The sequence below is a fragment of the Thermobia domestica genome, chromosome 15 (assembly GCF_964235325.1).
Source record: "Thermobia domestica chromosome 15, izTheDome1.hap1.1, whole genome shotgun sequence".
NCBI lineage: Eukaryota > Metazoa > Arthropoda > Insecta > Zygentoma > Lepismatidae > Thermobia > Thermobia domestica.
The window spans coordinates 71,199,206-71,222,094 of NC_137468.1; the positions used below are offsets into that span (position 1 = coordinate 71,199,206).

The following is a 22,889-nucleotide window of genomic DNA, read 5'->3' on the forward strand; positions in this document are numbered from 1 at the left end:
ACATCCTCTGAAGAGGTGCCAGGTCTCTCAACGCACACACGGCCAGCACTGTTTTCCAGTGCCTTCTGCCGTGCATGTCTGTTGTTATAGAGCATTGACTTCGTGTTATGTAAAAAATGTATGCTCCTCGTATATACTACTAAGTGCACAAATAGCATCTTCGCTGGATTGGGGGGAGGGGTCAAGTTTGTTTTCACTTTCTCTCACCTGATGTCACTTAAATCGAAATCTTACAAATTTTCTTTCCGAAATAGAGCGTGCTTTAAACAAGAGACATCTCATAAGATCGTTCAGAACATAGGAAATGAAATGCGATCTGATGCCATACACGTTGAGATTTTGACTCTAGGAAAAATCATAAGATATTTCCTAGGATTTATCTCATAGTGTATAGCTGCCCTACTAACAAGCATATGTTGCCGTAATAGTACTTTATGTGTGGGGGGGAGGGGGGTCACTGAAATTAAAAGTTTCTTCACTGGTTTGTAATGCGTGGAAAATAACAAAATTACTTAATCCAAAAATTTTAATAGAAGCAACTTATTGAATACGAAAAGTAATCAGCCGGGATCGGCGCCATGGTCCTAGCTGTCTTGGAGCCGAAATAATTTGGTGGGAAACTGTCCATATTGTGAGATATCATCTTGCATGATAATTTTGTATATCCAACAATTGAAGCGGATTCAAGCCCCGGCCATGGTTCGAAGCCTACATTATAATGGGTAACTCCTACTCTCCAAAATCTCGGTGTTGCGTGGGGACGTGGAAAAATTCAACTCAAAAGAAAAATTAGAAATTAAACAACACAAAGTATATATTAACAGGATATATTTGGATCAACAATTGTACATTTTCTTTATTGTATAATACAACTCCACTAATTCACATATTAAACAGAGATACAATTGTTGTTGACGATTTAAGTACTACATTTCAATTACCAGTAATAATTCTCAATCGATATGGCACTGCTTGCAATTAAAAGAAAAAATCAGTTCAAGAAGCTTCAAAAATTTATTTGGAGCATTAGGTCTCTCGTATGACTGGTAAATTAAACTGAACAACTCTTTATGGAACATTCAGCATAAGTAATAAATGCAAGTAGCTATCATATATATCTTGTTTTAATAATTTTAAGGCTATTTTCTCCATATATTATTCTTCTTTCTGAGGATAAAGTACTTGTTCGGCGCTACTGAGTACTATACTTTTGCTCCGACTCTTACCAACTGCAATACAAGAAATATTAGGAATAAGATATTAAAGAAAAGCCATATTCAAATAGAAACTCATCTACTAGAATGATTTTTCTAGTAAATTAAAATAGCTCTTTCTAAAAATCATCCAATTTTATCAACTGAACTCAAAAAAATTAACTAATTTCACATATCTACATATTTTATAATTTTTAATTGTTACATAACATAAAGATAATACTAACCATCTTGAGCCTCTCTAAGAATTATATCAAGTAAGAGAGTTTCATAGTAGACGGCAGGGATTTCAACGGGAACTGATTGCCTTACCAGCTGCATCTATCCATTTTGCCATACTCCTTACGTTATATACATTCAAAACTTCAATTATTTTATGCGACTTGAGTGTGATGAGTTGATTCACCCAACAATGTTTTAAGTTTTCAAACGTTTCTTCGAATGATAATGACTAGACACACTTTTGTTGTTTCATAGAGTAGGTAAGATGTTAAAAATAATGTTTTGAAACTGCCAGATGGCAATTACTGTAAAAAGGATGTTGATTTTGAGTTTAACGTCCCGTTCAGCAATGAGGCTATATGAGACGTGGACCTACTGATTAACGTGGAATCCGAACCACATGAGCTCCCGCCGGGAATCGAACCCGGGTCTCCCACGCCAAAGGCGCGTGCGCTAACCGCTTAGCCACGGATGAGCTCCTACTGTAAAAAGGAGTATCTATATGCAGTATCACTGAATAACCTAGTTAGAATAAGATTGGTTGATGTTCGATACAGGACAGGGACCAATAATTTGTTTCATCTGTTTACTAAGCATCACTTTCACATCCGATTGCACATTACAGTTATTAATGATCGTAATCAGAAGGTAATCACAACTGTTTTTAGACTTTTGAAGTTGTGCAATTTTCACGCGTAGTTTATTGCCAATATTTTCTCGTTTATCCTAGCTCAAAATCAGCTACTATTGGACCAAGTGTATAAGGATCAAGAGAGAGTATGTTGAAAGGAAAACACTACTCCCAGAAATTTTTAAAATAACCTCGTACTGCAAGTATAATTAAAAACAAATATTTTTCTCCACAGCAGATACAACTTATAACTGGGGAATACGTAAATGTTATTATTATTATTATTCATACCTGTGGAGGCACTACGCACAAATATGACAATTAAGCCATCTAAAGTCGTTATTTAGGCTATTTGTTTTATATAACAATTTTACCCTTCCCTTGAACCTAAAAGACGTAATAACGGGACTTAAATAAACTATAAATTCAATTAAGCTACTACCAATATTTTACTTCTATTTTATTATTATTACTTAGGATGAGAAAGGCATTTTCTTTATAATTATCATCCTACACCGATAATAATAAGATAGAATATGATATTTCTGAATAATAAGTTAGTAACTTGAGGTCCATTTTCTGTAACTGTAGGTTCGACTTCGGGTCCAGTCATTAAAATAAGAAGCAAGCTTGGAATACACAAAAATATTTCAGCCCAACATAACGTATTTTCACCTTATCTAAAATTTAATATAAGTCAAAAATTAATGATTTTCACTTCATTTAAAATGTGACATAACACAAAAATGAATGAATAATAATATATAAAATTGGAACAACTGCATAAAATCACATTTAACAATACTAAGAATGATTTTCATCCACGTGGCATTCAAACCTGCAGTATGGCCACGGAAGTAAGGCACCTGCCACAAAGTATCAATGCTAGTTCTAAAAGAACTAACGATCATACCAATGGTAGAAATGCGTAGTTGTATAAATTTCTAATTGTGTATTTGCCAAAAAAGGGCGTATAAAGCTATTACTATTAAGTATTCTGCCTTTTGGCAGGTCCTAGGACTAATGAGGATTTTTTTCTTCAATTTTAGATTTGGGCCTGAAAATGTTTCTTCCGCGCTTCTCGCTCTTCAGCTTCCTCTTTTAACTCCCAATATTTTCTTCTATATTTCAAATCATGATCAGCTATGTTCTTCTTTCTATTCCTCGCTTTCCTTCCATCTTTCCTTCTATGGCGGTGTGAAGACAATTTCTTCGCAAGATGTGTTCAATCCAATTGGCTTTCCTACGAAGGATGGTGGCTAGAAGTGTCCTCTTCTCTCCTATTCGTTTTAAAACATCTTCGTTTGTTGCTCTCTCTCTCTCTGTCCATTTGTTGCTCTCTCTCTCTGTCCATTTTATCTTCTCCATTTCTCTCCAACACTACATTTCGAAGCTGTCCAAATATTTCTTCTCTACTTCCGTAGTGTCAAAGTCTCTGAACCATAGTCCAATGCTCCATACATGGCACTTGACCAACTTCTTCTTAAGTCCAATGCTGAGCCTGTTAGTTAACAGTGATCTTTTCTTGTTGAATGCTTCTTTAGCTATGACAATTCCTGACTTGATTTCTTTGGTGCAGTAAGCATCTCTCGTCAAAATAATTCAAAGATACTTGAAATTATCGACCTCTTCAAGTTCTCATTGTTCTATTCTGATCCTTAAGGACATGTTTTCATGGGATATTCTCATCATGACTTTCGACTTTTCGATGTAATTTTTTATTCCATACGGTTTTCCAATGTCAACTATTTTGTCAATCATCTCCTGTAGTCCCCCTTCGGTTTTAGCTACAATAACCGTATCATCTGCATACCTGATCTTGTTAATGATCTGCCCTCCCAATCTTGAAATCTCCCATTCCCATTAATGCTTTCTTCATTAAACATTCACTGTAAATGTTGAATAACTGGGGAGACATAGCATATTTTTGTCTGACTCGTCTTCCAATCTCCACAGTGTTGGGTTCTCCTTCATTCAAGCGTAACTTCAGGCGTCGTCCTATGTACAGGTTTTGAATGAGTCATCGATCTCTCCAGTTGACTCCAATTTCTTTACGTATTTTCAGAAGTTTCGTCCAATTGACCCGGCCGAAAGCTTTCCACCAGTCGATGAAGCACAAATATAATTCTTCCTTTACATCGAGAATGTTTTCTGATATTCTCATCAATCCAACAGCATCTCTGGTGCCTTTTTCTTTCTGGAATCCAAATTGATCTTCTTCTAACCTCTCATCTATCTTTCCAGCCGCTTGTTCAGTATGCGTGCAATAATTTTTCTAGTGTGGAAAAACAGGCTAATGGTTTTGTGATCACTGCACTTCGTATAAACCTATACACCCCTCAGTTATAAACTCTAGCTACTTATGTGTTAGCTTGCAAATGATTTTTCCGTAGTTTTATCTTCTTTTTCCTTTTAATATAACTTAACACGTTACTTTAATACTATTTCAATATGAACAGTAAATACACCATATGGAGTCTGTACGAAATAATAATAATAAAAAAAAAACTTATTTCCAGAATTTCAGACAATTGTCTACAATACAGAAATTATTTTCTCGAAATAGCCAGTATTCTATTAATGAATCAGCGATTCTCCAACTTTTTAAAGTATGAGACATAACGTTCTACGAACCCTATACTTTCCCCCTTCGAAAGAAAATTTATCGTTTACTTTATGTTCTAAGCGTGTATACTTATAGCTTCAGAATGGTATTAATAAAATTCTCTTAATTTTATCTTGTTGTTCATAGAAGAAAATGCAAAATATTATTTCTTTAATAACCGAAGGTTATCAAAAATATTTTACAATCTATATACGCTATTAGATTTTGTATAATCTTTACTTGATTAAATTGTATAATCTATTATTATTATTATTATTATTACGATACCTCTATAGAATAACAAAAGACTGTGCAATGTAATATACAGGATGTTTCAAAACAACACCGACAACGTTTGTGAAGTGATTCCTGACACCAAGATAAGACCAAAAGTATAGACCAACCTGGGTGAACAAAGGCTTCCTTTCGGAGTTATAGGCTGTCATAAACACGAAAAAAATAAACTTTAAAGGTCCAAAGTTCCAATATTATGGAACCTACCGTAGTCGGGTCAAGACTTCACTTAGGAACTAGTATATGGCCTAACCAAATATCCATGATTTAGAATACTGCGGTACTTCCACAACAATTTTTATAGAGGTAGTTGGTAAGTACTTAAAATTATATGCCCGTAGCCAAACTGCGTCTATAAATATTGTTGCATAAGTACTTTAAGATTCTGAAACACGTATTTTTGGATAGCGCACATATTAGTTCTTAAGTGAAGTCTTTCCAGACTACGGTAGGTCTCATAGGTTTGGAGCTATGGACCTTTAAACTTCATTTTTCCATGTTTTCGGCAGCCTGTATCGTGTTGTTTTGAAACACCTTGTATATTACTATAAGGTAGTGTATGATATGCAATGTACTTGAATTTAATTTGTTCTATCTTTTTGGGTTAATGTTCAATCTTAAGGGAGCCACAAGGGCAGATCTCGAGAACCATCTGTGATCTACTTATTTCAGTTTAAGAAACATTGCTCTGATTGAATATTCTACACCACTTCCACATATTTGCTTCACTAATATATTCCTCATGAACAGCCATACTCAAATAAAGTTGGCAACAACTGTATCACTATTGTGAAAGTTAAAAATTTAAAAAAAAAAAAAAAAAGTCTATACTTTAATCATTCATCCTTTCAATTTTTTAATTTTAGTATCATGTAAATTTCGGTATACAAGTGCTTAGGAGAGTCATATCTATTTTTCTCAGTAGGTATTTCCAGGGCGACGACCATGTGATTTCTGAGGTGAAACATGTATTCAAATCTAAAATGTCGGCTTCTACAACCACGTTAATTGGAATGATTCGTGGCTGGTCGAAGTGTGTCTCCTTGGGTGGTGGTGATTATGAAGAGAGTGGACTAAATATATTGTAATGTTTTGGTAGAGTCAAATGACAGACCGGGTGTCTTTTCCCCTTCACCAAGTTTTATTACAAAATATAATAAATACAAGTGTGTCTAATTCAATATCTCTTCCTCAATGACCAAGTGAAGCAATACTAAATGTTTTGCCGGGTGCCCCTTCCACTCATGGTAGTTTCCAGAACACTTTGGCAGGTTGTAGGTTAGAATTGGATTATAAGTTTAAGATGGGATCCCTAGTCCAGTGCGACACAGGGTAAGGAAGAGGTGCTACTAGTCCACAGCGACATAGGAAAGTAAAGGTTAGGCGATCAGTTGGTCGACTGATGCTGGGTCCCTCGGTGGTCCTCCTTTTATTTGTCCTCCTCGGGTCCTCCCGTGAGGTCCGTCTTCTTTCGGTGTTCCTCGGTGTCTTCTGTGTCGGCTTGTTGCCTGCTAGGTTGTTTATAATCATTAGCACGTGTTGAGCTGACACGTGCGTCTGTTGTAATATGGGGATCCTTGCAGTATAATTAAAGTTCGTCCACATGGCTTCTTCGTAATAGTACGTACTATATGATCATCCCTCGTATGCATGTGTATCTAACAAACAATCCCAGCCAGGGTGGGGTTAATCAAGTAACAGGAGGTAAGAAATACTTATTGTTTCTGATATTTTTATTTCCTCGCTCGGGCATTCATTCTCGAAGAGTAAGGAGGTGAGAGTCGAAAGTGTAGCGTAGTTTAATAATTATGGATATCCAAATACGTGAATTCCTTATATCGAAATATTCCAAATGCGCAACTGTTGCTCCCACTTCAACTGTTATATTTTCGTCCCCTGCATATATAGTGAATAAACGGCTCCAGCGGAAGGACTATTAATTATTATTGGCAACAAAGGATGTACTTTTTAGAGTAAAAAAATATCTTCACCGATTTTCTCGGAAACTACGCATTAGAATTTACCGTGAATCACCTCAATATGATCTATCGATTACTAATCTTATCTCTGAACAATATTATGGTTAAATAAAAATTAAAGTTTCAGCATTAATCATAATTTTAGGCTGTATCTCATTAACCAGACTGTGCGGCTTCGGGATTACTTCCCCGCAACCTGATTTATAATTCGTTATAATTTACAGAACATGTTTTAAAACATTTATTTAAAATAATTACGTTAGCAGCTTCAACTTCAAAGATCATTTTACTTCGATTGTACTCAACCAGGAGAAGTACTTTTACAATCAATTATTTTCCTACACTAACTGTAAGAAAAAAACGGAAATAAAACAACAGACTAAGCACCCTGTTTCCCTGCAATCGTATTCCTTTCTTCCACACGTTACTTCTTTCCGGGTATAGACTTCTATAGGCTATTGCTCTATCAACGTCACCATCGCCCGAAACAAAATCAATCGGCCAAGGCACTCGTGATGGATTATAGAGTGATTTCTTGTACCGTCAATATCGTTATGCCAATCCATTTTGGAGATATGACTTACAGTCTCCAAGACGAAGGACCATTCAGGACTTTGGATAAGGTTATCATATGGACCAAGTCATGACTGAGGTTCCACTAATAGAATTTTAGAGAACGTCCGTAACGTAGCCCCGAGCAGCTTGAAGGATGAGCAGTTAAGCATATCGAAGTTACATAAATTTTGCATCATTTACCTTCGGAAGCCATCAGGCCAGCGATACCACTACGTAATCGATTCATTATCATCGAAGGAGCACCAAGAATCAATGCAAACAAACAAGGTACTATTCTTACCTATTCCCAAGTTAACTTACTTCCTGTCATTCTCCCTCCTGTTCTAGTCTGTTCTTCATTTTGTAATTGTTTTGTGTTATTTTTTTTATGCATTCCATGCATAACTGATAAATTTAACTAATTTCCGTTGCAACAGAGAATTATAAAGCTTTAATCCACATTTCATCTTCTTGATTTTAAACACTATCTTTGAGGTTTATAGACTGATATCTCCCCACTGTCCATGGTAGTGATAAGTTGAGTTCAAATCTCTGTAATTTATCTGCCCGTGCTCGCAGTACAAGCTGTCGATACAAAATTTTTAAGTTTTATTTCCTGAAAAGTGCGCACCATTTCCACATCCAGCCCTCCCTCTCTCCAAAAGAGAATTTGCTCATTGAGAGTAATCAGACTCAAAAAGTTACTTTATATTATTTTGCCTTGTTATATTTGACAATTTAGGACAATTAACATTCTCTCTCCCATATTAGATTCCCCTCAAGAAAACTTTCCCTCTTCTTTTGTACCATAACACTATTTCTATTATCAGAATTAATACATAAGTTAGATTTAAGGAGTGTTTCTTATCTTCTGGTGCATTGGTGAAAATATATATATATATATATATATATATATATATATATATATATATATATATATATATATATTGTGGTGTGTGAAATTTGTATATCAGGAATAAGAATTGTTGTTATTACAGAAAATGATTAATACGGAAAATAGCATAGTTGTTCCATCCTTGTTAGATCAGCTAGTAAAGCCGCAAATTTTTTACGGTAAACTGAATGAAGACGTTCACAAATTCTTTGAGGTATTCGAAGACTATGCCGTAATTCGCATCTACAACGACGTTCGTAAGCGCCCTTCTTTTGCCCTATTGTTTGGAGGACACGGCTAAATCATTTGTAGTAGCATTAGAAAAAACTGCAGAGTACTGTAACTTAACATACTTAGAAATAAAACGTAATTATAAATGATTTCCAAGATAACGTTATTACTGAAACTAGAAAATTTTATGAAACATAGGAAACATAACTCAGATGAATCCATTTTGAAAAATGCAATCTAATACTATGGTACAATGCCAATATTCTCGTGTTAAGTCAAAAATATTTAAATTGAATGTCTTTCACATTATTTTGTTGGGGGCGAGAAAGAAATTTTCTTCTGTTTTATCTTTAGCAAAGTATTTGGCTATGAAAGGAAGGATTAATTTTCTTAAGGGAGAGAGAAAAAAGAGCAAACAGTACTAACCCTACACATATAATTGACTCATTTTCGTCTGAGATTAGCGATTTACAACACAGCGAAATCTGGATCCTTCCAATGTTTTTTCCACTGCTGTTACTGACAATTCGTTTTGTTGAAGAAAGAAAAAAAGAAAAAAAGTTCTATTTGTTCAATTTGCAAAAATCAAACTTCAGTTAAAACTTCTATCCGATCGTGTAACTCAGCAGAATTCCTCTCACATACAAAGATTGTGTGAAGAATAATTGTGTGAGAATTCTACTAAAGCGTAATAGAAGCAGATGAGCAGCTATTCAGAATCCTCAAGCGCATGCAAAGATCGAGAATCCTCTCACATAGCATTTAATTCTGATTTTGTCAATGCTATTACCAGCTTTAAAACCACTACACAGAAAACTGACCAACCGGTTTGTATGAGTGATAAGTGCGCTAACAGTCAGAAAGGAATAATGAACTATGTATCATTCTTTTATGAAAGAACATTACCACAAATTAAAGAATGCATTGGCAATAAATCATATCCCTTATTAATCGACAGCAATTTTAGTCATGTCAGATAAAATGTTAAATAGAAATTGTATCACAGGAGACTCTCAGGGAGTGAACGAAATTGCGTTAGTCAAAATAACTTAGCAGGACAATTATTAACCCACCCCTTCCGAGTAATTGAAAATTTCCCCCACATAGTGGTAATTGGGCACGATTTCTTAGCGAGTCAACGCGTATTGCTCGATCATGATAAGAGTTTATTCTATTGTTAAGTTTGGTATTCCACCTAAGCTTTCATTACCACCTCTAATTTCTACCCACATTGTTAATATGCTACCACGCAAAATTTCTTGTAGATATTGTTAGTTTGCAGCCAAATTCTTCAACATCAGTTCCATTGGAAACAACAAATGATTTGACACACTCTGCAAATAAAATAGAAACCATCTTTGCGCTACATCGAGTGATATCTCCTTACTGCACAATACTGTGTATTGCCACCTGACTAGAACCATCCTGGAATACTAGATGAGACAATACTCCAGTATCAGGATTTAGGGTTTAGATTTCTGGGCTTTCGGCATCTATGGTCATGTTAGCCCGTCACGTATGAGGGATGACGTCCCTCGGCGATCACATTATCTGAGGAAATAGAAGGAAATGGCCTGGGACCTATATGTTAAGTACCACTCAGGCATTTGCCAGCGTGAATGAGGAAAACTCAGTAAAACCTCATTCAGAATGGCTGGCCTGAAAAAGCTTTTTACATTTTTTCGACCGTGCCTCCACCGAGAATCGAACACAGGGCCGCTCGCACTGAAGGCGAGAGCGTTAGCGACTACGTTACGCAAAGCCCCAATACTCCAGTATCAATATCATAATATGTGGTGTTATGATGCAGAATCAATTTTTAGGTTTACATAAAAATAACAAGTTTTTCTCGAAAAGTACTAATGAGGATTTATTTATGCTTACCCATATAATTTTGTTTAGCTCGATATGATGTATCAATTAGTATCTCTTATCTTTGGACAAATTACTTTCCGTTAAACCATAATAATTTTGTAAAATTTACTCTGTTCATAAGAAACCATAATATTCGAAAAATGTCTTTTATTTATGCCTGAAGTTTACAGCGGTGAAGTAAATGTATTTGGTTTTGTAGCTTTGGACTAATACATTGAAGAACGCATGCTGTTCAGGCGCGCATACAATTAAAGATACGCATCTGTAATAGACTTTCTGCATTACATGCGAAACGAATTAGACCTCAGTGCCTATGGATAAATAAGATTGTGTTTCAGGGATTAAGCTACATTACAGAAACATTTAGCACTCTTGTTAAAATTAGAATATTTCTTTGGCATTCTACAATTTATTCTGATACAGATTATTTTGCCGCTTTATACGTTTATATACCAAAACACGAGCCAACTACTCTTTTTTTTTTCTTTCTTTCGAAAACAAAAATATTTTAACAAATTATGGAATTCTTTCAAATTTTCTTAAAATAACAGCTAGCACGTTTAAACATAGGACTCCATCCCAGTTGTCTGTTCCATCGAAGTTCGACTTCCAGTAGTTAGTTATACCTTATGTTAATACACCAGAATATGGAGACTCGGATTCCGGTCCATTCAGTGGTGAACAAAATCAAAATGTAAAAGATGGTCACGCGATTATCGAAACTGAAGTTCTAAATTTCCAGACTCCGCTCTCAAACAGTCAAGGAGTCTACACATATGCTGTCTTGTCATTGAACCTATCCATCTAAGGTTTTGTAATCTATGCATACATTGGTAATAGTGTGTACACTTCTGTTTGTGAAAACTGCAATACAAAATAACACGTGTGAGTTGAATGAAATTTATACGATAGATCTGTCACATGATTATATACAAAAATCAGTGTTTTCCGAATGTGCGCAACAATATGTAATACCAACAACATTCTTAAATTTTTATGGGCCAAGTCTGTAGCCATGTTTTAAATACTTTTGTCACGGACCTGAAAGAAGCTGTATGAAAGTGCATTCTGGAAAGCCACAATATTAATTTTTCTCCATATGCAAAGAGTGTAGATTCCAAGTAAAGAGCAGAAAATTACGGGCTGACGTTTGGTTATGAAGAAATTAACAAATTAACACGCAACGTACAGCTTAAATGGAAGAGAAAGAGTTCATAGTTTCTGTATCTTCAAGAAATAAGTCCAAGAAATGTTTCATAATCTAAATCACACACTAGGTTCGATCGCAATATCTTGTGGTGAATTTGAAGGTTTGTTTTGTCAAATGAATCTTACAATAACGTCATCTAGGATGTCTCTGCTTGTATGGAAAACCTCTGCACTGTTGTTCATCAGAATAGTAGGACCGCCGTTCACACAGTTTAACCTAGCAAATATATGAACTCACGACTGCTTCGAGGTCGTCATTCTAGAGCTGATATCAAAAGAAAGGAGCAATCTAGAGATTATAATCAGAGGATACAGTAACACACCTGTAATCTTGATAAATGAGTATGATGTGAAGCCTCTACGTGCTGCAATCACAGCTTTCATATGTGACATCGAATCAAACAACCGCTGGATAATAATGTCTAATAATAAAGTAAAATCGGTAACTATTGACTGTTACCTCTGACGAGGGACAAAAACTCGATGAAAATACGATATTCCACCAGAAGAAGAATACAAGATAAAATGACACCTGACAGACTCAAAGGAACAAGATATAGAAGTATCAGGATTATCAAGATAGCTAATGGATACTAAACATTCCATGAACAAGGTAAAATACTTCACAAGACATCTTCACAAACTGAAAGAATTACGTTTTACTAGGACTAAGAACCTAGAATTAAACCAGGGTTGTGGTGTGATACATGAATAAAGGGATTACATAATTCAATATGGTAAACAACGAACACTGCCCAGGAAATAAAAATGTTACTTATTAACATATTTGGGGGTTTCTTCACCTCATAAATAGGAAAAGTTATTGTGGCAACACTGCAGCAAATGGATCCGAAAAAATAGTGGGACTGACACTCAAGACCAGCATAGTTTTCGCTTGTTTTCATAATTTATTCTGAATATTAAAAAAAAAAAAAAAAAAAAAAAAAAAAAAAAAAAAATTATATAACAGGATATTAAACTAGGAATATTGAGGAACAACAGGAATGTAATCAAATAAAAACTCCTTTTTACGTCGAATTTCCGTCCCTCGTCAAAGATAACAGTCTTTGGTTACCGAAATATTGGGTTTAAAAAAATGAAAATGAAATCTTTGAATTTTACGTCCCACGATTATGCCGGTTAGGCTAAAGGAGACGGTGATGATGAGTAATGAATGAAATGGTGGAATGAATAAAGTGGGAGGAAACGGGAGAACCCCGAGAAAACTCACGCACACGGTGTTTGTCCACCACAAAGTTCACTTGGCGGGGCTGGGATCGAACCCGGGAACCCTAGCACCAGAGGTGAACGCTCTACCACTGAGCCACCGCGGCCCTATTGGGTAAAAATTAAAGTCGACGTAATAAGAATATCTTATTTGCCTTTTTATACATTAATATACAAGTATGTAAATAAAAATGAATACGTTAACCATCGGATATATTTCTGTGGAATAGACTGCTACGCTTCTTATATGTGAGCCTCAAAACGGTGCTGGAGGATTGTGACTAACAAGGTGTCGACTACCCATATGACACATGTTCGAAAGGTGTATGCCACGCGGCCATGTAGGCCACGGAAGCAATGGTACACGTTCTTACTCGAAGAAGGCTTGTTCATTCCGTAATACATATGAGCAAGGACTGTCCTCTGAATTGAGTCCAGACTTACCTGAAGGGAGGGAATAACCTCGCCTTCTAGAACATTCCTTATGTAGTTGTTACTGATAAGGTTGTACTCGATGTATAGCAACCGAGATCGAGTGATGTACCCAATAACGTCCAACATTATGCATTTATCATTCGGCCATTGTGACGCTGACAATGCACACTGCGCTTATTACGACAGTGTTTAATGTGTATGCCCGTTATTGTTGGTGAGACTGAAGCAGCACTCGTCCGATAAGATAACCATCTGCCACCCGGCACGCAGCAACAGTGTTCACTCGCACATTGAAGCTTGAGGTGTTTGTGGTTCTGAGTAAATAGAAGCTGACGTAGGGCAAACATGTGTTCAGTAAATAATTCAGCATAATGAACTATCAAAACAGGTAAGTCCACACCCGTTACCGTACTCCACTGGCGAGCTAACACTGCGCATGAATTGTGCGGTCTATCACGGTCAGCGAATAGGATGTCTGTCATAGGGTATGGTCATATTACACGTCAATTTCCTGATCGTCGTAACACATAGTTTCTCTTCTTTCCATTGCTTTCACATACGCATTCCTGTCGTATAGGAATGATATGTACGCATATCAATGGCGTGGTTCAAGAAGCCTCATTTCCATAGGCAACCATGTGATACCGTCCAAATGCAGCCATCTGTTTATATTGCGTCCATTATCGTCAACGAGGCGTAATAACGCTTGCATATTTCCTGTTTGTTAATGCTCTACTATCTGCGTGCTACGTAAACCATTCTCTTATGGTACTATTCCGTTCAAGAGCGATACTGAGATCACGTATGTGCTATCCCCCTGAATTTGTAATCGTTCGTAAGTCATACCCTGACGTACAAATCCTGTAAATTTGGTCACATTCTCAATATTTTCTTGGTAATGCAATTTTATCAAGCAGTAATGTATTTTGTTCAATATCTCTAATACTTCATAGAAGTACATAAAATTCGGATATGACATTAACCTGAAGCTTTGGTAATAGAAAAATATGTTAAAGTACACATAATGAACTCAAATTATCACAGTTTTAGTTGTTATCTGATTCCTATTTGTCGTCAGTTGGTATTTGGACATCGTCACTTTTATGTACATTATTTTATAGATTTTACAAGTACTTCACCGGCCATTCCAGAAACCTTACTTCTCGTTCAAAAGGAAGTACAATCTCTTACCACCTTAAGAGATTTCCGTGAGCAATTGCTGTAGATGAATTATATAGATACAATTTGTCTGCTTACTGCATACGTACTGTCAATTGTACTCATTTTGAAGTAATCCGAAATCTTCACAGGTAAGTTTTCCTACCTCTAAAATTAATGAAGTACGGTTTCTACTGAACATGTTCTATTTGGCTCTAGATATTCTCCCAGAAGTTAGTTCGTATTATTTTTTTAATACCACGTTTGTGTTTCTGATTTTCACTATATGCCTAGTTGACAGAATATATTTGGCACATTTAAAATAATATTGCATGTATTCACGACGTGCGTGGTATCTGAAGGGATGAGAAAATATCGCCTCATATTGAAAGTTTTAATTTCCTTCATTTAGAGAAAAACTCGTTCCTAGGGGAATTATGTTACATGAAAAATAAATCTAAATCCTTCGGTAAGTACGATACTTACTCGGATTTCAAATACAATAATTATAATACGTGATTTTCTTAACTAGCATCTTACCAAAAACGATGAAAAATTTCGCAGCTATGACTAAAGAAAAAAAAATCTCGCTGCTCACTGAAAATTACAACGAACAGTATTAAAATTGCTTACTATTTATGAACGTATATAACAACTCTTTTTTTTTCATCCATTATTTTGTAATTTTCATAACTGAAAGAGCCCTTGAAAGCTCTCTCTCCTTGAAGAAAGCACACTCTATGACTTCCCAGATTTGTGTAATTAGTATTGAGGTTATAAAATGGTTCCCTATTGTAACTTACAAGTTGTAACCAGTGACAACACAGCACATATGCCTTAAAGGAAAACGTTTCCCGCAAGTCTGACACCATTCTCAACATAACTTCTCACACGCTCCTCCATATTTCTGTGAATTTGTAAAGAGCCAGTGCGGATGTTGGTGTGGCTATTCTATTCTGGAGATAATACAGATTACCGAATTTTCACACCAAAACCTCGTATTTCAAAATTACAACGAAGTCTACAGGACTGAGATTACATGACCATAGTGATCATTCTGATTCCAATTCGTTAACTTAGACAATGAATCATATAACTGGTGGCATAAGATTACCGGATTTTACAGTCGTTACGTCTTAATGAACAAATAAGTTACGTTTAACATTGTGAAACTACGGTAGACTTCCAAACTAAGCGAAATAAATATTGAAACCGGTTGGTTGCAATAGAGGGAAAAGGTCCAAGATTAAGCCTGTTCTTGCGGCACTGAATCCATATTTAAAAATTGCTTTTCGCCAACTATTACGGTTTTAACAATACGGAGATTAGTGCTGAGATCGGTAATTGTAGTTTTCACCACTTCTAGAGAGAGCGATAAGGTCGAGATGAAACTTATTCTTGGGATGTTGAATCAATATTAGAAAGCCATTTCTCGCTTTCCCCTCGCCGTTTGTGAAACAAGAAGTGGCGCTCGATTTCTACCACCTTCGGTTGCACTGGAGAAACAAAACCGGAGATCGAACCCATTTTTGTGATACCGAATCTATATTAAGAACCCAACTGTTTCTCCCAAGCTATTACTAGTTTTCATTACGATCAGTGTTGAAATCGGAAGATTTTTACCACTTCCAACTTGAAAAGAGGATTTCTTGGGATGGTAAATCCATAACAAAAAGCCATTTCTCACTATCTCTTACTGGTTTTGATCTATGCAAGTCTACGAGATGCGTTAGAAAAGTTATGAGACGCAACACTGTTGCACGGACCGACAACGTTAGGCGACCGCCGTCAATGATTTCTTGGCAGAAAAAAGCATTCCTGTCGTTCCTCAGTCCTCCATTCGCCGGATTATTTTTCATCTCCTTGCTCAAAAAACATCTGAAAGGGTGCCATTTTGGAAGTTCGGATAATATTCAAAAGTGTAACCGACAAACTAAAGGAAAAATGAAATGAAATATTTGAGTTTTACGTCCAACGGTTATGCCGGTTAGGCTAAAGGAGACGGTGATGATGAGTAATGAATGAAATGGTGCAATGAAGAGTGGGAGGAAACGGGAGAACCCCGAGAAAACCCACGCACACGGTATTTGTCCACCACAAAGTTCACTTAGTGGGGGCTGGGGACAAACTAAAGGGTATTCCAGTAGAAGCCTCCCAGCACTGCCACCAAGAATGGAAGCAACGGATTCATCGCTTGTACCTGCCCAAGGAAACTATTTTGAAGGGGATAACCTTGATTTCTAAAAATAATAAAATTCGTCGTTAGGAGAAAATCAGTCTTATTACTTTTCTCACACACCTCGTATACTGAAACCGGAAGTGGTAGAAACTACGAGTTGAAAAGGAACATATTCTTCCGACGCTAAATCGACTCGAAGAAACTGTTTCTCAATACTTATTACCATTTTTGTTCTATAGTAATCAAACGTTGAAACCGGAAATGGTTGATTCCGGCTTGAAAAATGAAATGAAATCTTTGAGTTTTACGTCCCACGGTTATGCCGGTTAGGCTAAAGGAGACGGTGATGATGAGAGGTAAGTGAAATGATGGAATGAAGAAAGTGGGAGGAAAAGGGAGAACCCTGAGAAAACCCACGAGCACGGTGTTTGTCCACCACAGAGTTCACTTGGTGGCAGTGAACGCCACCACGCCCCCCAGATTCCGGCTTGAATAGAGTATTAATGGAGAAGATAGAACCTAATTCTTGGAACGCAGAATCGATTCCAAAAAGATACTTTGTCGCTATCTTTCACCGTTTCCCTCTGATATGTTTGACAGACAGATGGATCCAGTCGTTCTATAAGACTTTCCATACTTACGCGAAGTCTAAAATTTCTCTCTCTTCCTACATTTAAAATGCACATAAAAACATGTGCGTTGATCTACTTTAAACTTCAAATCCTTAATCTACAACTACTATCTCTTGCATTCACTCTCAATAACAAACCAACTTTCTACATTATTTATTAGTATAGTACAGTTTAAGGTATAGTTAATGCAACTGATTTTATATATATATATATATAAAGAATTATCAATCGATCTACACATAAGGAAAATACAAACTTATACACATTTATTTTTTTTATGAACGTAAATATATAAAAGTGCAATATTAATTTTATAATAATACGTACGTATCTATATAAAAACAATCCGATAATTTATTCGAGTTGTTTTACTTAAGCACCACCGGAAGTACCAGTAAGAAAGCCTGATTGGTAACCTTTGGGAAAGAAAACAGGGAAAAATTAGAAAATAGGAATATGGAAAAAAAGAACATATATATGGGTAAGAAGGTATACATTTTGATCCTTAAAGAAAATTCAATATACAAACTAAAGTTAATGTTCATCATATCTCATATAGAAAAGCGAAGTTACAGATTCTCGCATAGCATGCGTAGTCAAATGAATACGACATGTTGCCATCCTAAAAATTTTCATTTCATAGGCTGTGAAGAATAAATATCAACACATTCATATATATTCTCTCACTCTATGCACTCAATAACTTGTCCACAAGAAGTCGTATTCACATTATAAGAAAACACACCTAATTTGTTTCTCCGCTTTCATGCTGATTACTAGAGAAGCGTAATCCCAAGCAAACTTTAACATGAACTTTATACGAATTACTCATACTAACGAGATAGATGAACAGAAACTTAAACTTTACTTGAATCACTTCAAAATATTAAGTATGTTTCTCAGAATACAAAACAGGAGACTAGGAAGCGCGTACCAATTTGTAAATGCTATAATTTGGATATCGTATTCAAAGTAAGCTGAACCAGATCTATGCATAGCAAATAATTCACAGTGGATCGTCCTATCATTTAGCTCTTCTAAATTCATTTTCCTCTGAATTTTCTGGCACTATCACATAATATAGTAATTTTAGAATTTATGGACAATATGTCTTCGAGGCGAGCTCTCAGATCCCTATGTTAACTGTGCTATGTTTCTACGAATTCTATTTAGCCTGCGTCCTTCTCAAGCTAACTTGCAAACAACAGGCTAAGAGTAATGGGTCTCCACAAATGGTGCCATAGTTATTTATTTTTTCATCAGACTGATTCACAATTTTAAGTGACAACTTTAATTCATAAGAAAACAAAGAAACGTTGTTAACTGCAATAAAACTAATAAAATAAAAGAAAATTAACAGGGAGGGCCGTTCCCAAAAGCTTCAAAGTACGCTTCTCCATTGTTACTGGTAGTCCGAATTTCGAATTCTCGTCATGCGTGGTAATCTCATTCGTAGCAATGTCAAAAGAATATAAGCAGTTAGAAAGTTCTAACATAAACTGAATATAACATGGAAAAGAACTAGATGAGGTGTTTCTTCTCTTAACACAAAGGACAACACTGAACATTTATACAACTGGACGACATACTATACAAATAAGGTGTAATATCATTGGATGGTGTAGAAAAACAGACAGTAACACTAGATATGATGCAGTTGATAGGTGGTTTTCTACCCCTTCCTTTGGTTCGACTATCGAAATATATTTCCTGCTGACTTAAATTATTTTTTCGCAATTATTTCATAAATTTATTTAACGTAATTGTTACAATTTTATTCAAATTATTATATTTTACTGTTATTCTGTTAGCAATTATTGTTCCATTCCTCATTTATGCCTGTTGTTATTTTATTTGAATGTCGAATAATTTAGAATTGTAATAAATTATATTTTATTTTAAAAAAATATACATAACTTAAAATATCCTTATGGCCCCACAAAAATGTAGTCCGGCGTGGTAATACCGGATGTCGGCAGACAGTAGGAAAATGTCAACACTGCCTTACTCTCATGTTACAAAAGATACTGAAAGTGGCTCCCTTTCATGTAACACATTTTTGCGCACGTCGCAGCATATTGGCTAACACTGCCTGTAGCTCTTCACAAGCGATGTTTCGGATAGTGTGGGTGATGTGTGGTTATGGTTCAACCAGGATACGGAGGTGATTTGCACACACATTTTGCTTTAAGCATCACCAGAGATAAAGATCACTGGGGGATAAATCCGAGGAAAGAGGGGGCACACCTCTCGCTTACTGTGCGCTCTTCTGTAAACAATTCGTACACCAACGTCAGTTATTCGTTCCAAGCGTGGTATGTGGCTCCATCTTCTTGGAAGCAGGAGTACAATGTAGTGTCAGTTCATCGTAAAATTGTTGCAAGAAATCACGATAAATCTCGCTGTTCACTGATGATTCAAAGAAAGCTGCAGCCACTACCACATATGTTTCTGAAATTGCCGGTGTTCCGCAATTACTGTTAGTAACCTATTACAGTATACAACCCGTTTACCTGTATCCAGCTTCTTTAGTTAACGGTGGATACGACACACGTTACTCGGTATAATTTCTGTTTCAAAGACTTCAGTACAACGACCTGTTGAGATAGTTTAAGGGTAAACTTTAGAGGGTTTCATGTTATCCGCTGCTGAATATCACGGACGACCTCAGATGTTCGGACATTTGGTTTCCGTCTACACATATTCGCCACAGATCGGGTTTGACGTAATTTTGGCACTAGGTTCTGAACACAGAATTTCGCAGGTGGTTTTGTCCTTCCTAAATACCTGGTAGTGAAGACCTTTTGTGTGTTCTTAATTGACCTTGTCAACACATTTTTTTTTCACTATCACAACTCGCTACTGCACAGAAAGTAACATAATCCCGAAGCAATCTGTTTACCAGAAGTGAACACAGGAAATTCCAGCTGATCAACTGAACATGGGCGCCACATGGCGGCACTAGACGGAAACAGACCCCAGGAGGTGCTAAACATCCGCGCATCGGGCGGCACACCGGTCAGTCAGAATTACTCACACAATTACACAATTATTTTCTTGTTTTTGGTATTATCCGGCCGGGCTAATTGTATGTGAGCTATCCTGTATTATCTTAGGTTACTGGAGTACATAACTTTCTTCGGTACTCTTGGCGATTACAATAAATTCAGCTGATAAAACTACAATAAGATGGAAGCATACTTGGTTTTCAATTAGTTACGGTCATGAAAATTGTAACATCATGTTTTAAAGTCAAGAATTTCAATTACGAACAGCGGCGGCCCGTGGGGGAAGGCTGCAGGACTGCAGCCCCCCCAACGTAATTCCATATTTCCGATTCGAGACTTAATAGTCAAATCTTTATATTTATGCCCTTTTTACGCGCGTTTTGTTGTTCAATTTTTCACCTCCTTGAAGCACATTTGTTGTTCCACTTCACCCCCTGGGGCTGTCAGTACAATCTCACCTGGCCTTTCTTACAATGCTGTGATTCTACTTCCTCCTCTTTTCAGCATGTCTATACTGGTAACGTGTGGACTGCTTTACATGCAGTCCTTGCGGATGCTTGACAGTTTGCGCAAGCGCGCTCCTCTCATTTTGTGTTCGTCTGCTTTGATCAGGGATGAATACGTATATTCAGGCTTGCCAACTCCAGCGAAATATCCTCTGGCCAATCCTATACAAAACTTTAGTTTGTGATTTTAGCTTCGAGTGGCATAATCCCTCTTTCTTTGATTAGCAACGCTGAGTATACTTATGTTGTTTGGAGTTTGTTTGTCTGCTGGCGGGGTGTTTCTAGTAGGCAACTGATTTATTCTGTGCAATATTCGATTATATTTAATTCTTTCAAAATGCGATTATATTTAATTCTTTCAGTATTTGCGTGGTGTTACTTGTGGTTTTTATCTTCTGTATCAGTGTTTCCAAAAGACAAGTGAAAAAAATTATGAAATATGAAACTATCAATTAGATTTTTCTGCAGTTCTTTTAGAGTGGTCTGTTTCGTTCTTATGAATGGCATTCTTATTGGTGCACCTGTAGTAAGTGGGGTTATAAATGGAGTCGAGGCCAAAGTGAGAAAGGTGTATCCTAATGCTTATTTTGTGCACTGTTTTGCTCATCAATTGCATTTTGTAATGGAAAGAGCCACCAGACAAAACACTAAAACCAGAATATTATTTTCTAATTTTTCTGCTATCCCGGTTTTTTTCTCGTTCTCATAACAGAACAGCAGTTTTAGATTCCTGTTTTGCAAAGCGGATACCCAGCGGTGGACCAACCAGATGAAATTTTAAATCTAGGACTGTTAATGTGATGTATGAAAAGCAGGAAGAACTAAAAGAATGCTTCCAAATTTTGTCAGAATCAAGCACTACAACAATAAATGAAACGTCTGCATTGTAGTGAGAGAGATATACCCGAATGCTTACTGAGTTGAAGAATTTTGTTTCTGTCTATTTTTTTAAACTTAGTTACGTAACAACTAGATATTCTACATAACCAACTACATAGTCATCATACAGATGCAGGAAAAGTTCAGTCATATTTATCTGCCTTCACTACTGAAATTAATAAAATCAGGGAATCAATAGGACTAGTTGATACCAAAACATAAAATCAAAACCAAAAGAGAATTGTTTCAAATACACAGTGAAGAGCAAACGCAGCCAAAGAAGTGTGACGTTATTTTAAAGTAAGTAAACCTGCGCTTCCATTTTACAGATTACTTATGTATCTTCACTTCTGCAGAAATCCAATTTTGATCAATTTAGTGCTTCCTTTCCCGAAAAAATCTTCAATAAATGTACAGAGCTCTTTCCTGTTTTTGATAAAGATGAACTTCACACTGAACTTAGTGTAGTTTATGCAAGAGAAGAGATCAGAAAACTTGATGGTGCTGTGAATTTCCTCCAGTATATTATTAACAATAGTCTTGCTTTCACTTTTTCTGAAGTGCTAAAACTTTTGAAAATATTCATAACACTGCCCCTAACTACAAGTGAACCTAAATGATGCTCTTCTACCCTTAAAAGAGTGAAAACGTTTCTAAGAAATACAAGGGAAGAAGAATGGTTAATGGTATTTGCCATGTTATTAATAGAAAAGGAAATGGTTGAAAAGATCCCTAACTTCAATGATAGAGTTATCGAAAAGTTTACTACAAGGATGTACCATCGTGTGGAATTAATTTCTAAATAAGGTGTTTTGTTTTATGCAGCCCTCCTAAGTACAAGTACCACGAGCCGCCACTGATTACGAAACAATAATTTTTCAACTGAACTCGCTTGCTCGTATGAAAGATTAGGACAAAGACTATCAAGCCACGATACGCTGGTTATGGAGTATTTTTTCTGCTGAAAATAACTACTGCTAGTACTAAAATTGGTTGGTTGGTTCTTTGGATTTTAAAGTTTCTTTACAGCACCAAGGCTTAAAAAAATATACTTATAAGTTTAGGGTGGGACCCGGAGCACCTTAATGCGTTTAAATTTTTTAAGAGACTTCCACCAAGAATCGAACCTGGGACCCGTGCAACAAAGATGCGCAC

General features: G+C 36.2%; 1 protein-coding gene across 2 annotated transcripts in view; it reads right to left on the reverse strand.

Annotated features, from left to right (window-relative positions):
- Positions 1-811: 811 nt before the first annotated feature.
- Positions 812-22,889, reverse strand: part of Phb2 (prohibitin 2) — a 52,124-nt gene continuing 30,046 nt past the window's right edge. The window contains exons 8-9 of one of the 2 annotated variants that reach the window (XM_081739818.1): positions 17,669-17,757; positions 812-1,229 (exon numbers count right to left, since the gene is read on the reverse strand). In XM_081739818.1, coding sequence (XP_081595944.1) covers positions 17,714-17,757 — 44 coding nt within the window. In that variant the 3' untranslated portion in view covers positions 812-1,229; positions 17,669-17,713. The remainder of the gene's footprint in view (positions 1,230-17,668; positions 17,758-22,889) is intronic. The other variant, XM_081739817.1, reaches the window with a different exon arrangement.